Source organism: Oncorhynchus kisutch, linkage group LG22 (genome assembly GCF_002021735.2).
Source record: "Oncorhynchus kisutch isolate 150728-3 linkage group LG22, Okis_V2, whole genome shotgun sequence".
NCBI classification, from domain to species: Eukaryota; Metazoa; Chordata; class Actinopteri; order Salmoniformes; family Salmonidae; genus Oncorhynchus; species Oncorhynchus kisutch.
In genome coordinates, this window is record NC_034195.2 from 51719304 (window position 1) to 51734849 (window position 15546).

The window sequence follows — 15546 nt, forward strand, 5'->3', positions numbered from 1 at the left end:
TAATGCCTTATAATACACATATAATGCCTTATAATGCCTAATAATACACATATAATGCCTTATAATGCCTAATAATACACATATAATGCCTTATAATGCCTTATAATACACATATAATGCCTTATAATGCCTTATAATACACATATAATGCCTTATAATGCCTTGTAATGCACATATAATGCCTTATAATACACATGTAATGCCTTATAATGCCTTATAATACACATATAATGCCTTATAATACACATGTAATGCCTTATAATGCCTTATAATGCCTTATAATGCACATGTAATGCGTTATGATAATGTATAGTTTCTAAGGCTGATTCAGGGGTGGTATAGAGTGTGATACCTGTGGAATACTCCAGCCTGACACCATGAGAGGACGTGACTGTCTTACTGCAAACCCATAGACAGGTCAAACTGCAGGAAGGAAGAGCCAGACACCTCAAAGTCCCAGCTCTCTGCGTACCGTGGCTTCTCTGGAGAGGCAGAGAGAGACAGAGAGAGACAGAGAGAGGACAGAGAGAGGCAGAGAGAGGCAGAGAGAGGCAGAGAGAGAGAGAGAGAGAGAGAGAGAGAGAGAGAGAGAGAGAGAGAGAGAGAGAGAGAGAGAGAGAGAGAGAGAGAGAGAGAGAGAGAGAGGGACATGGTTAACTTAGGGGCTAGTTAATGGACTGGGGATGGATTACAGTGTCCCAGCTCTCTGTATACTGTGGCTTCTCTGGAGGGAGAGAAAGACATGGTTAACATAGTGGCTAGTTCATGGGTTAGAGATGGGTTACAGTGTTACAGGGAGAGAAAGACACATGGTCAGGATGCTGGGTATTGGGTTCAAGGTGAATGGGTTAGTGATGTGAAAACGGAATATTTTAGTTTCAAGCTGCAAAACAGTAAACCTTTTTCTAAACAGTTTAGTGTCTCTTTTCACTGTCTTTTTCCTGTTGTTTTTATTTCTTTACTTACCTGTTGTTCACCTAATACCTTTTTCACACTATTGGTTAGAGCCTGTAAGTAAGCATTTCACTGTAAGGTCTACTACACCTGTTGTATTCAGCATTTCACTGTAAGGTCTACCTACACCTGTTGTATTCAGCATTTCACTGTAAGGTCTACTACACCTGTTGTATTCAGCATTTCACTGTGAGGTCTACTACACCTGTTGTATTCAGCATTTCACTGTGAGGTCTACTACACCTGTTGTATTCAGCATTTCACTGTGAGGTCTACTACACCTGTTGTATTCAGCATTTCACTGTAAGGTCTACTACACCTGTTGTATTCAGCATTTCACTGTAAGGTCTACTACACCTGTTGTATTCAGCATTTCACTGTGAGGTCTACTACACCTGTTGTATTCAGCATTTCACTGTAAGGTCTACTACACCTGTTGTATTCAGCATTTCACTGTGAGGTCTACTACACCTGTTGTATTCAGCATTTCACTGTGAGGTCTACTACACCTGTTGTATTCAGCATTTCACTGTGAGGTCTACTACACCTGTTGTATTCAGCATTTCACTGTAAGGTCTACTACACCTGTTGTATTCAGCATTTCACTGTAAGGTCTACTACACCTGTTGTATTCAGCATTTCACTGTGAGGTCTACTACACCTGTTGTATTCAGCATTTCACTGTAAGGTCTACCTACACCTGTTGTATTCAGCATTTCACTGTAAGGTCTACTACACCTGTTGTATTCAGCATTTCACTGTAAGGTCTACTACACCTGTTGTATTCAGCATTTCACTGTAAGGTCTACTACACCTGTTGTATTCAGCATTTCACTGTAAGGTCTACTACACCTGTTGTATTCAGCATTTCACTGTGAGGTCTACTACACCTGTTGTATTCAGCATTTCACTGTGAGGTCTACTACACCTGTTGTATTCAGCATTTCACTGTGAGGTCTACTACACTTGTTGTATTCAGCATTTCACTGTAAGGTCTACCTACACCGGTTATATTCAGCATTTCACTGTAAGGTCTACTACACCTGTTGTATTCAGCATTTCACTGTAAGGTCTACCTACACCTGTTGTATTCAGCATTTCACTGTAAGGTCTACTACACCTGTTATATTCAGCATTTCACTGTAAGGTCTACTACACCTGTTGTATTCAGCATGTCACTGTAAGGTCTACCACACCTGTTGTATTCAGCATTTCACTGTGAGGTCTACTACACCTGTTGTATTCAGCATTTCACTGTGAGGTCTACTACACCTGTTGTATTCAGAATTTCACTGTGAGGTCTACTACACCTGTTGTATTCAGCATTTCACTGTGAGGTCTACTACACCTGTTGTATTCAGCATTTCACTGTGAGGTCTACTACACCTGTTGTATTCAGCATTTCACTGTAAGGTCTACTACACCTGTTGTATTCAGCATTTCACTGTAAGGTCTACTACACCTGTTGTATTCAGCATTTCACTGTAAGGTTTACTACACCTGTTGTATTCAGCATTTCACTGTAAGGTCTACTACACCTGTTGTATTCGGCGCACTTTTGACAAATAAACTTTGATTTGATCTGTTGGAATAGAGACTGTGTAGACGGTATAGTGTAGGCTGAGATGGTGGGGAAACAAACCCCACTATTATTCAAGGCAGTGTAGCAGTCCATCGTTCACGTCACATCGTGTGGGAAGACAGGAAGTGCAAAACGCTCGGGAATCAAGTCAGTACGACATCAAACGTAAAGGAAAAGGGGGCGTGAATCCAGAAAGACGGGGTACCTTCGATTTATACCGTAGACGGGTTCATATTTCACTTCCCAAGGGGAATAATACACATCACATGACTTACGGAAACGCGCCGCTCCTCCTAGCCGGGGTGCAATGTTCACAGATACGTTGGCTCTTGCTTGGGCCCGGCGGTAATGGATGGGACTGGATGCAATGCAATATTTGCACAATGTAAATCCACTCGCAGCGTAATGCATAACACATAAATAACAAGCAGGGTGTTAAAGCTAAACATTTATCATTCAAAAGCCACGGGTCGTGTAAATGACAAACAGGGTGTTATAAATGACAAATGGCTGATGGAACACCCCCTGGAGTATTGGTAGTAGCAGAACATGTCATAAAGGGGAGGCAGGTAGACTAGTGGTTAGAGTGGAGGGTTGGCAGGTAGTCTAGTGGTTAGAGTGGAGGGGCGGCAGGTAGCCTAGTGGTTAGAGTGGAGGGGCGGCAGGTAGTCTAGTGGTTAGAGTGGAGGGACGGCAGGTAGCCTAGTGGTTAGAGTGGAGGGGCGGCAGGTAGCCTAGTGGTTAGAGTGGAGGGGCGGCAGGTAGCCTAGTGGTTAGAGTGTAGGGTTGGCAGGTCCCCCAGTGGTTAGAGTGGAGGGGCGGCAGGTAGACTAGTGGTTAGAGTGGAGGGGCGGCAGGTAGCCTAGTGGTTAGAGTGGAGGGGCGGCAGGTAGCCTAGTGGTTAGAGTGGAGGGGCGGCAGGTAGCCTAGTGGTTAGAGTGGAGGGGCGGCAGGTAGTCTAGTGGTTAGAGTGGAGGGGCGGCAGGTAGTCTAGTGGTTAGAGTGGAGGGGCGGCAGGTAGCCTAGTGGTTAGAGTGGAGGGGCGGCAGGGTAGCCTAGTGGTGAGACTGGAGGGGAGGCAGGTAGACTAGTGGTTAGAGTGGAGGGGCGGCAGGTAGCCTAGTGGTTAGAGTGGAGGGGCGGCAGGGTAGCCTAGTGGTTAGAGTGGAGGGGCGGCAGGTAGCCTAGTGGTTAGAGTGGAGGGGCGGCAGGTAGCCTAGTGGTTAGAGTGGAGGGGAGGCAGGTAGACTAGTGGTTAGAGTGGAGGGGCGGCAGGTAGCCTAGTGGTTAGAGTGGAGGGGAGGCAGGTCCCCCAGTGGTTAGAGTGGAGGGGCGGCAGGTAGAATAGTGGTTAGAGTGGTGGGTTGGCAGGTCCCCCAGTGGTTAGAGTGGAGGGTTGGCAGGTCCACCAGTGGCTAGAGTGGAGGGTTGGCAGGTAGTCTAGTGGTTAGAGTGGAGGGGTGGCAGGAAGTCTAGTGGTTAGAGTGTAGGGGCGGCAGGTAGTCTAGTGGCTAGAGTGGAGGGGTGGCAGGTAGTCTAGTGGTTAGAGTGGAGGGGCGGCAGGTAGACTAGTGGTTAGAGTGTAGGGGCGGCAGGTAGTCTAGTGGTTAGAGTGTAGGGGCGGCAGGTAGTCTAGTGGCTAGAGTGGAGGGGTGGCAGGTAGTCTAGTGGTTAGAGTGGAGGGACGGCAGGTAGACTAGTGGTTAGAGTGGAGGGTTGGCAGGTCCCCCAGTGGTTAGAGTGGAGGGTTGGCAGGTAGTCTAGTGGTTAGAGTGTACGGGCGGCAGGTAGTCTAGTGGTTAGAGTGGAGGGGTGGCAGGTAGTCTAGTGGTTAGAGTGGTGGGGGGGCAGGTAGTCTATTGGTTAGAGTGGAGGGACGGCAGGTAGACTAGTGGTTAGAGTGGAGGGACGGCAGGTAGACTAGTGGTTAGAGTGGAGGGTTGGCAGGTCCCCCAGTGGTTAGAGTGGAGGGGAGGCAGGTAGCCTAGTGGTTAGAGTGTAGGGTTGGCAGGTCCCCCAGTGGTTAGAGTGTACGGGCGGCAGGTAGTCTAGTGGTTAGAGTGGAGGGGTGGCAGGTAGTCTAGTGGTTAGAGTGGTGGGGGGGCAGGTAGTCTAGTGGTTAGAGTGGAGGGACGGCAGGTAGACTAGTGGTTAGAGTGGAGGGACGGCAGGTAGACTAGTGGTTAGAGTGGAGGGGCGGAAGGTAGCCTAGAGGTTAGAGTGGAGGGTTGGCAGGTCCACCAGTGGTTAGAGTGGAGGGTTGGCAGGTAGTCTAGTGGTTAGAGTGTAGGGGCGGCAGGTAGTCTAGTGGCTAGAGTGGAGGGGTGGCAGGTAGTCTAGTGGTTAGAGTGGAGGGTTGGCAGGTAGTCTAGTGGTTAGAGTGTAGGGGCGGCAGGTAGTCTAGTGGTTAGAGTGGAGGGGTGGCAGGTAGTCTAGTGGTTAGAGTGGTGGGGGGGCAGGTAGTCTAGTGGCTGGAGTGGAGGGACGGCAGGTAGACTAGTGGTTAGAGTGGAGGGACGGCAGGTAGACAAGTGGTTAGAGTGGGGGGCGGCAGGTAGACTAGTGGTTCGAGTGGAGGGGCGAAAAGTAGCTTAGTGGGTAGAGTGGAGGGACGGCAGGTAGTCTAGTGGTTAGAGTGGAGGGTCGGCAGGTAGCCTAGTGGTTAGAGTGGTGGGGCGGCAGGTAGCCTAGTGGTTAGAGTGGAGGGTCGGCAGGTAGCCTAGTGGTTAGAGTGGGGGGGCGGCAGATAGCCTAGTGGTTAGAGTGGAGGGGCGGCAGGTAGCCTAGTGGTTAGAGTGGAGGGGCGGCAGGTAGCCTAGTGGTTAGAGTGGAGGGGCGGCAGGTAGCCTAGTGGTTAGAGTGGAGGGGCGGCAGGTAGCCTGGTGGTTAGAGTGGAGGGGCGGCAGGTAGTCTAGTGGTTAGAGTGGAGGGGCGGCAGGTAGTCTAGTGGTTAGAGTGGAGGGGCGGCAGGTAGCCTAGTGGTTAGAGTGGAGGGGCGGCAGGTAGCCTAGTGGTTAGAGTTGGGGGGCGGCTGATAGCCTAGTGGTTAGAGTGGGGGGGGCGGCAGGTCGCCTAGTGGTTAGAGTGGAGGGGCGGCAGGTAGTCTAGTGGTTAGTGTGGAGGGGCGGCAGTTAGCCTAGTGGTTAGAGTGGAGGGACGGCAGGTAGACTAGTGGTTAGAGTGGAGGGTTGGCAGGTCCCCCAGTGGTTAGAGTGGAGGGTTGGCAGGTAGTCTAGTGGTTAGAGTGTACGGGCGGCAGGTAGTCTAGTGGTTAGAGTGGAGGGGTGGCAGGTAGTCTAGTGGTTAGAGTGGTGGGGGGGCAGGTAGTCTATTGGTTAGAGTGGAGGGACGGCAGGTAGACTAGTGGTTAGAGTGGAGGGACGGCAGGTAGACTAGTGGTTAGAGTGGAGGGTTGGCAGGTCCCCCAGTGGTTAGAGTGGAGGGGAGGCAGGTAGCCTAGTGGTTAGAGTATAGGGTTGGCAGGTCCCCCAGTGGTTAGAGTGTACGGGCGGCAGGTAGTCTAGTGGTTAGAGTGGAGGGGTGGCAGGTAGTCTAGTGGTTAGAGTGGTGGGGGGGCAGGTAGTCTAGTGGTTAGAGTGGAGGGACGGCAGGTAGACTAGTGGTTAGAGTGGAGGGACGGCAGGTAGACTAGTGGTTAGAGTGGAGGGGCGGAAGGTAGCCTAGAGGTTAGAGTGGAGGGTTGGCAGGTCCACCAGTGGTTAGAGTGGAGGGTTGGCAGGTAGTCTAGTGGTTAGAGTGTAGGGGCGGCAGGTAGTCTAGTGGCTAGAGTGGAGGGGTGGCAGGTAGTCTAGTGGTTAGAGTGGAGGGTTGGCAGGTAGTCTAGTGGTTAGAGTGTAGGGGCGGCAGGTAGTCTAGTGGTTAGAGTGGAGGGGTGGCAGGTAGTCTAGTGGTTAGAGTGGTGGGGGGGCAGGTAGTCTAGTGGCTGGAGTGGAGGGACGGCAGGTAGACTAGTGGTTAGAGTGGAGGGACGGCAGGTAGACAAGTGGTTAGAGTGGGGGGCGGCAGGTAGACTAGTGGTTCGAGTGGAGGGGCGAAAAGTAGCTTAGTGGGTAGAGTGGAGGGACGGCAGGTAGTCTAGTGGTTAGAGTGGAGGGTCGGCAGGTAGCCTAGTGGTTAGAGTGGTGGGGCGGCAGGTAGCCTAGTGGTTAGAGTGGAGGGTCGGCAGGTAGCCTAGTGGTTAGAGTGGGGGGGGCGGCAGATAGCCTAGTGGTTAGAGTGGAGGGGCGGCAGGTAGCCTAGTGGTTAGAGTGGAGGGGCGGCAGGTAGCCTAGTGGTTAGAGTGGAGGGGCGGCAGGTAGCCTAGTGGTTAGAGTGGAGGGGCGGCAGGTAGCCTGGTGGTTAGAGTGGAGGGGCGGCAGGTAGTCTAGTGGTTAGAGTGGAGGGGCGGCAGGTAGTCTAGTGGTTAGAGTGGAGGGGCGGCAGGTAGCCTAGTGGTTAGAGTGGAGGGGCGGCAGGTAGCCTAGTGGTTAGAGTGGAGGGGCGGCAGGTAGCCTAGTGGTTAGAGTGGAGGGACGGCAGGTAGACTAGTGGTTAGAGTGGGGGGCGGCAGGTAGACTAGTGGTTAGAGTGGAGGGGTGCCAGGTAGCCTAGTGGTTAGAGTGGAGGGTCGGCAGGTAGCCTAGTGGTTAGAGTTGGGGGGCGGCTGATAGCCTAGTGGTTAGAGTGGGGGGGCGGCAGGTCGCCTAGTGGTTAGAGTGGAGGGGCGCCAGGTAGCCTAGTGGTTAGAGTGGAGGGACGGCAGGTAGTCTAGTGGTTAGTGTGGAGGGGCGGCAGTTAGCCTAGTGGTTAGAGTGGAGGGGAGGCAGGTAGACTAGTGGTTAGAGTGGAGGGTTGGCAGGTCCCCCAGTGGTTAGAGTGGTGGGTTGGAAGGTAGTCTAGTGGTTAGAGTGGAGGGGTGGCAGGTAGTCTAGTGGTTAGAGTGTAGGGGCGGCAGGTAGTCTAGTGGTTAGAGTGGAGGGGTGGCAGGTAGTCTAGTGGTTAGAGTGGAGGGGGGGCAGGTAGACTAGTGGTTAGAGTGGAGGGGCGGCAGGTAGACTAGTGGTTAGAGTGGAGGGTTGGCAGGTAGACTAGTGGTTAGAGTGGAGGGGCGGCAGGTAGTCTACTGGTTAGAGTGGAGGGGCGGCAGGTAGTCTACTGGTTAGAGTGGAGGGGCGGCAGGTAGCCTAGTGGTTAGTGTGGAGGGGCGGCAGGTAGTCTAGTGTTTAGAGTGGAGGGGTGGCAGGTAGTCTAGTGGTGAGACTGGAGGGGCGGCAGGTAGACTACTGGTTAGAGTGGAGGGGCGGCAGGTAGACTAGTGGTTAGAGTGGAGGGTTGGCAGGTCCCCCAGTGGTTAGAGTGGTGGGTTGGAAGGTAGTCTAGTGGTTAGAGTGGAGGGGTGGCAGGTAGTCTAGTGGTTAGAGTGTAGGGGCGGCAGGTAGTCTAGTTGTTAGAGTGGAGGGGTGGCAGGTAGTCTAGTGGTTAGAGTGGAGGGGGGGCAGGTAGACTAGTGGTTAGAGTGGAGGGGCGGCAGGTAGACTAGTGGTTAGAGTGGAGGGTTGGCAGGTAGACTAGTGGTTAGAGTGGAGGGGTGGCAGGTAGTCTAGTGGTAAGAGTGGAGGGTTGGCAGGTCCCCCAGTGGTTAGAGTGGACGGGCGGCAGGTAGTCTAGTGGTTAGAGTGGAGGGGAGGCAGGTAGCCTAGTGGTTAGAGTGGTGGGGCGGCAGGTAGCCTAGTGGTTAGAGTGGGGGGGCAGCAGATAGCCTAGTGGTTAGAGTGGAGGGGCGGCAGGTAGCCTAGTGGTTAGAGTGGAGGGGCGCCAGGTAGCCTAGTGGTTAGAGTGGGGGGACGGCAGGTAGTCTAGTTGTTAGTGTGGAGGGGCGGCAGATAGCCTAGTGGTTAGAGTGGAGGGACGGCAGGTAGTCTAGTAGTTAGAGTGGAGGGGCGGCACGTAGCCTAGTGGTTAGAGTGGAGGGGCGGCAGGTAGCCTAGTGGTTAGAGTGGAGGGGCGGCAGATAGCCTAGTGGTTAGAGTGGAGGGGAGGCAGGTAGTCTAGTGGTTAGAGTGGAGGGGCGGCAGGTAGTCTAGTGGTTAGAGTGGAGGGACGGCAGGTAGTCTAGTGGTTAGTGTGGAGGGGCGGCAGTTAGCCTAGTGGTTAGAGTGGAGGGGAGGCAGGTAGACTAGTGGTTAGAGTGGAGGGTTGGCAGGTCCCCCAGTGGTAAGAGTGGAGGGTTGGCAGGTAGTCTAGTGGTTAGAGTGGAGGGGTGGCAGGTAGTCTAGTGGTGAGACTGGAGGGGTGGCAGGTAGACTAGTGGTTAGAGTGGAGGGGCGGCAGGTAGACTAGTGGTTAGAGTGGAGGGTTGGCAGGTCCCCCAGTGGTTAGAGTGGTGGGTTGGAAGGTAGTCTAGTGGTTAGAGTGGAGGGGTGGCAGGTAGTCTAGTGGTTAGAGTGTAGGGGCGGCAGGTAGTCTAGTGGTTAGAGTGGAGGGGTGGCAGGTAGTCTAGTGGTTAGAGTGGAGGGGGGGCAGGTAGACTAGTGGTTAGAGTGGAGGGGCGGCAGGTAGACTAGTGGTTAGAGTGGAGGGTTGGCAGGTAGACTAGTGGTTAGAGTGGAGGGGTGGCAGGTAGTCTAGTGGTAAGAGTGGAGGGTTGGCAGGTCCCCCAGTGGTTAGAGTGGACGGGCGGCAGGTAGTCTAGTGGTTAGAGTGGAGGGGAGGCAGGTAGCCTAGTGGTTAGAGTGGAGGGGCGGCAGGTAGCCTAGTGGTTAGAGTGGAGGGGCGGCAGATAGCCTAGTGGTTAGAGTGGAGGGGAGGCAGGTAGTCTAGTGGTTAGAGTGGAGGGGCGGCAGGTAGCCTAGTGGTTAGAGTGGAGGGGCGGCAGGTAGCCTAGTGGTTAGAGTGGAGGGGGGGCAGGTAGACTAGTGGTTAGAGTGGAGGGACGGCAGGTAGTCTAGTGGTTAGTGTGGAGGGGCGGCAGTTAGCCTAGTGGTTAGAGTGGAGGGGAGGCAGGTAGACTAGTGGTTAGAGTGGAGGGTTGGCAGGTCCCCCAGTGGTAAGAGTGGAGGGTTGGCAGGTAGTCTAGTGGTTAGAGTGGAGGGGTGGCAGGTAGTCTAGTGGTGAGACTGGAGGGGTGGCAGGTAGACTAGTGGTTAGAGTGGAGGGGCGGCAGGTAGCCTAGTGGTTAGAGTGGAGGGTTGGCAGGTCCCCCAGTGGTTAGAGTGGTGGGTTGGAAGGTAGTCTAGTGGTTAGAGTGGAGGGGTGGCAGGTAGTCTAGTGGTTAGAGTGTAGGGGCGGCAGGTAGTCTAGTGGTTAGAGTGGAGGGGTGGCAGGTAGTCTAGTGGTTAGAGTGGAGGGGGGGCAGGTAGACTAGTGGTTAGAGTGGAGGGGCGGCAGGTAGACTAGTGGTTAGAGTGGAGGGTTGGCAGGTAGACTAGTGGTTAGAGTGGAGGGGTGGCAGGTAGTCTAGTGGTAAGAGTGGAGGGTTGGCAGGTCCCCCAGTGGTTAGAGTGGACGGGCGGCAGGTAGTCTAGTGGTTAGAGTGGAGGGGAGGCAGGTAGCCTAGTGGTTAGAGTGGAGGGGCGGCAGGTAGCCTAGTGGTTAGAGTGGAGGGGCGGCAGATAGCCTAGTGGTTAGAGTGGAGGGGAGGCAGGTAGTCTAGTGGTTAGAGTGGAGGGGCGGCAGGTAGCCTAGTGGTTAGAGTGGAGGGGCGGCAGGTAGTCTACTGGTTAGAGTGGAGGGGCGGCAGATAGCCTAGTGGTTAGTGTGGAGGGGCGGCAGGTAGTCTACTGGTTAGAGTGGAGGGGCGGCAGGTAGCCTAGTGTTAGTGTGGAGGGGCGGCAGATAGCCTAGTGGTTAGAGTGGAGGGCTTTCTCCATGTCATAGGGATGAAGAGACTTCCATCAAGGATCGATGACAGGGGTTTGTGTGAATCACTGTCTGTTGAAATGGACACAATCCACTGTGACCCCCGTCCTGCTGTGTGTTTATCAAATCTACGTTTATTTGTAACGTGCATCGAATACAACAGGTATTCAGTGAATTACACTGAATACCTACAGGGAAATGCTTACTTACTATATACAGTAGAGAGGCTATATACAGTAGAGAGGCTATAGACAGTAGAGGGACTATATACAGTAGAGAGGCTATATACAGTAGAGAGGCTATAGACAGTAGAGAGGCTATATACAGTAGAGAGGCTATAGACAGTAGAGAGGTTATATACAGTAGAGGCTATATACAGTAGAGAGGCTATATACAGTAGAGAGGCTATATACAGTAGTGAGGCTATATACAGTAGAGAGGTTATATACAGTAGAGAGGTTATATACAGTAGAGGCTATATACAGTAGAGAGGCTATATACAGTAGAGAGGCTATATACAGTAGTGAGGCTATATACAGTAGAGAGGTTATATACAGTAGAGGCTATATACAGTAGAGAGGCTATAGACAGTAGAGGCTATATACAGTAGAGAGGCTATAGACAGTAGAGGCTATATACAGTAGAGAGGCTATATACAGTAGAGAGGTTATATACAGTAGAGGCTATATACAGTAGAGAGGCTATATACAGTAGAGAGGCTATATACAGTAGTGAGGCTATATACAGTAGAGAGGTTATATACAGTAGAGGCTATATACAGTAGAGAGGCTATAGACAGTAGAGGCTATATACAGTAGAGAGGCTATAGACAGTAGAGGCTATATACAGTAGAGAGGCTCTAATCAGTAGAGGCTATATAACAGTAGAGAGGCCTAATAGACAGTAGAGGCCTATATACAGTTAGAGAGGCTATATACAGTAGAAGGCTTCTACAGTAGAGACATATATAGCAGTGATGAGGCTATAGGACCAGTAGAGGCTATATACAGTAGAGAGGCGTATAATACAAGTAGAGATGGTTATAATACAGTAGAGGAAGGCTATATACAGTAGAGAGGCCTTCTATACAGTGTATGAGAGGCTATATACAGTAGAGAGGCTATATTACAAGTAGAGAGGCTATATACAGTAGTAGAGACTATATTATCAGTATAGGAGGCTATATACATGTAGAGAGGTTATATACAGTAGAGAGCGCTATATACAGTAGAGAGGCTAGCATACAGTAGAGTAGGCGTATATAACTAGTAGAGAGGTTATATACAGTAGAGGAGGCTATATTACAGTAGAGAGTTTATATACAGTAGAGAGGCTATATACAGTAGAGAGGCTATATACAGTAGAGAGCGATATACAGTAGAGAGGCTATATACAGTAGAGAGGTTATATACAGTAGAGAGGCTATATACAGTAGAGAGGCTATATACAGTAGAGAGGTTATATACAGTAGAGAGGTTATATACAGTAGAGAGGTTATATACAGTAGAGAGGCTATATACAGTAGAGAGGTTATATACAGTAGAGAGGCTATATACAGTAGAGAGGCTATATACAGTAGAGAGACTATATACAGTAGAGAGACTATATACAGTAGAGAGGCTATATACAGTAGAGAGGCTTATATACAGTAGAGAGGCTATATACGTAGAGAGGTTATATACAGTAGAGAGGTTATATACAGTAGAGAGGCTATATACAGTAGAGAGGTTATATACAGTAGAGAGGCTTATATACAGTAGAGAGGTTATATACAGTAGAGAGGCTATATACAGTAGAGAGGCTATATACAGTAGAGAGACTATATACATTAGAGAGGCTATATACAGTAGAGAGACTATATACAGTAGAGAGGCTATATACAGTAGAGAGGCTATATACAGTAGAGAGGCTATATACAGTAGAGAGACTATATACAGTAGAGAGGCTATATACAGTAGAGAGGCTAAATACAGTAGAGAGGTTATATACAGTAGAGAGGCTATATACAGTAGAGAGGCTAAATACAGTAGAGAGGCTATAGACAGTAGAGAAGCTATATACAGTAGAGAGGCTATATACAGTAGAGAGGTTATATACAGTAGAGAGGCTATATACAGTAGAGAGGCTATATACAGTAGAGAGGCTATACATAGTAGAGAGTTTATATACAGTAGAGAGGCTATATACAGTAGAGAGGCTATATACAGTAGAGAGGCTATATACAGTAGAGAGGCTATATACAGTAGAGGGGCTATATACAGTAGAGAGGCTATATACAGTAGAGGGGCTATATACAGGCACCGATTAGTGGGGCTAATTTATGTGTGTGTGTCTGTGTGTGTGTACGCAGTAGCTTGACTCACTGTCTGTGGCATCGGAGTAGAAGGACAGAGCCGTGTCCAGAGACAAACAGTCCACTGTGACCTCTCCCCCCTGGACACGGTACCAGTTGTGTCTCAGAGGGGACGTCCCGGCGAACTTGTCATGGAAACCAGTCCTGGAACTGTCGTTCATACCGATCAGGACGTCATCCAAAGCCCACTGGGCTGAGTGTTTACCTGCGGAGAGACAGAGATACTCTGTATGACCCTTGACCTTGACCCTTGACCCTTGTCACCCTATTGACCTTTCCAGCACGTTTCCAGATGTAAAAAAAATGGTGGATGCATAACAAGGCCATCTCAGTTTGGCTCGGCTCAGCTCAGTTTGGCTCGGCTCGGCTCAGTTTGGCTCGGCTCGGCTCAGTTTGGCTCGGCTCGGCTCAGTTTGGCTCGGCTCGGCTCAGTTTGGCTCGGCTCGGCTCAGTTTGGCTCGGCTCAGCTCAGTTTGGCTCGGCTCAGCTCAGTTTGGCTCGGCTCAGTTTGGTTTGGCTCGGCTCGGGCCAGTTGTGTGAAAGGTATAAGAGTAGTTCTATTTCCTCTGTACTGTAGGTACCAAATATATAGGTACCAAATATATAGGTACCAAATATATAGGTACCAAATATATAGGTACCAAATATATAGGTACCAGATATATAGGGACCAAATATATAGGTACCAAATATATAGGTACCAAATATATAGGTACCAGATATATAGGTACCAAATATATAGGGACCAAATATATAGGGACCAAATATATAGGTACCAAATATATAGGGACCAAATATATAGGTACCAAATATATAGGGACCAAATATACACTACCATTCATAAGTGTGTGGTCACATAGAATTGTCCATTTTCTGTCCATTAAAATAACATCAAATTGATCAGAAATACAGTGTAGGCATTGCTCATGTTGTATGTAAATTACTATTGTGGCTGGATTTTTTAAAATGGTTTTTAATGTAATACCTACATAGGCGTATAGCGGTGTCATGGATCCTTCTGGAACTTTCATTGTGCACACCAGGCCCCTGTTCCCGCTGATTGTACTTGTATATATGTGTCTGTTGGTCACCATGGTGCTGTCCAGTAGTGTTACCATGTCTGTTGGTCACCATGGTGCTGTCCAGTATTGTTACCCATGTCTGTTGGTCACCATGGTGCTGTCCAGTATTGTTACCATGTCTGTTGGTCACCATGGTGCTGTCCAGTATTGTTACCATGTCTGTTGGTCACCATGGTGCTGTCCAGTATTGTTACCATGTCTGTTGGTCACCATGGTGCTGTCCAGTATTGTTACCATGTCTGTTGGTCACCATGGTGCTGTCCAGTATTGTTACCATGTCTGTTGGTCACCATGGTGCTGTCCAGTATTGTTACCGTGTCTGTTGGTCACCATGGTGCTGTCCAGTATTGTTACCATGTCTGTTGGTCACCATGGTGCTGTCCAGTATTGTTACCATGTCTGTTGGTCACCATGGTGCTGTCCAGTATTGTTACCATGTCTGTTGGTCACCATGGTGCTGTCCAGTATTGTTACCATGTCTGTTGGTCACCATGGTGCTGTCCAGTATTGTTACCATGTCTGTTGGTCACCATGGTGCTGTCCAGTATTGTTACCATGTCTGTTGGTCACCATGGTGCTGTCCAGTATTGTTACCGTGTCTGTTGGTCACCATGGTGCTGTCCAGTATTGTTACCATGTCTGTTGGTGCGTGAGAGTACCTGTGCTGTGTGTTTGGGCTTTCGTGCCCTTGTGGATTGTGCAGATGATTACAGGTCTCGTCCCGTGTGTTCATCATTGTGTGTTATTTATTCTAGGTTCTCCTCGCTCTTTTGTTTTGGGTTTCAACCCTGTGTTTTTGTTACGTGTTTGTTTGGTCTTCGTTCCCGTGCCTTTACACAGCACGCCGTAATTTGGGCTGAATAAAAAACCCTGTTACACATTCCTTCGTCTGTCTCCCAAAACCATTATGCCAACGTGACAGTTGGCTATAAGAGCAGTTCTCTGTCATGTATACTGTGGGCTATAAGAGGCAGGTCTGACTCCTCACCTTGCTGTGGGCTATAAGAGGCAGGTCTGACTCCTCACCTTGCTGTGGGCTATAAGAGGCAGGTCTGACTCCTCACCTTGCTGTGGACTATTAGAGGCAGGTCTGACTCCTCACCTTGCTGTGGGCTATTAGAGGCAGGTCTGACTCCTCACCTTGCTGTGGACTATTAGAGGCAGGTCTGACTCCTCACCTTGCTGTGGGCTATTAGAGGCAGGTCTGACTCCTCACCTTGCTGTGGGTTATAAGAGGCAGGTCTGACTCCTCACCTTGCTGTGGGTTATAAGAGGCAGGTCTGACTCCTCACCTTGCTGTGGGTTATAAGAGGCAGGTCTGACTCCTCACCTTGCTGTGGGCTATTAGAGGCAGGTCTGACTCCTCACCTTGCTATGGGTTATAAGAGGCAGGTCTGACTCCTCACCTTGCTGTGGGCTGTTAGAGGCAGGTCTGACTCCTCACCTTGCTGTGGGCTGTAAGAGGCAGGTCTGACTCCTCACCTTGCTGTGGGCTATTAGAGGCAGGTATGACTCCTCACCTTGCTGTGGCTGCCACCAGCGGAACACTGTGTAGGGGGTCTTGGCGGCTGGAGGCAGTTCAATGGTCACCACCTGGGGTTCCAGGAAGGAGCCAAAGTCCAGCTCTCTCAGGAACTGCCACTGCACCCCGTTGTTGGTTGAGAACTGGACAACCACTCCTGGAGGACCAGATGAGAAAAGAGAGAAGGAAGAGAGGA

The 15546-nt window shown here is 50.4% G+C and overlaps 1 protein-coding gene across 1 annotated transcript in view; it reads right to left on the reverse strand.

The window, feature by feature from the left end:
* Window positions 1-15546, reverse strand: part of LOC109884512 (reelin) — a 267753-nt gene that overhangs the window by 28270 nt on the left and 223937 nt on the right. Inside the window, 4 exon segments of the mRNA XM_031801457.1 lie at window positions 353-404; window positions 406-482; window positions 12757-12951; window positions 15349-15504. Of these exon segments, the coding sequence (XP_031657317.1) occupies window positions 353-404; window positions 406-482; window positions 12757-12951; window positions 15349-15504 (480 nt within the window).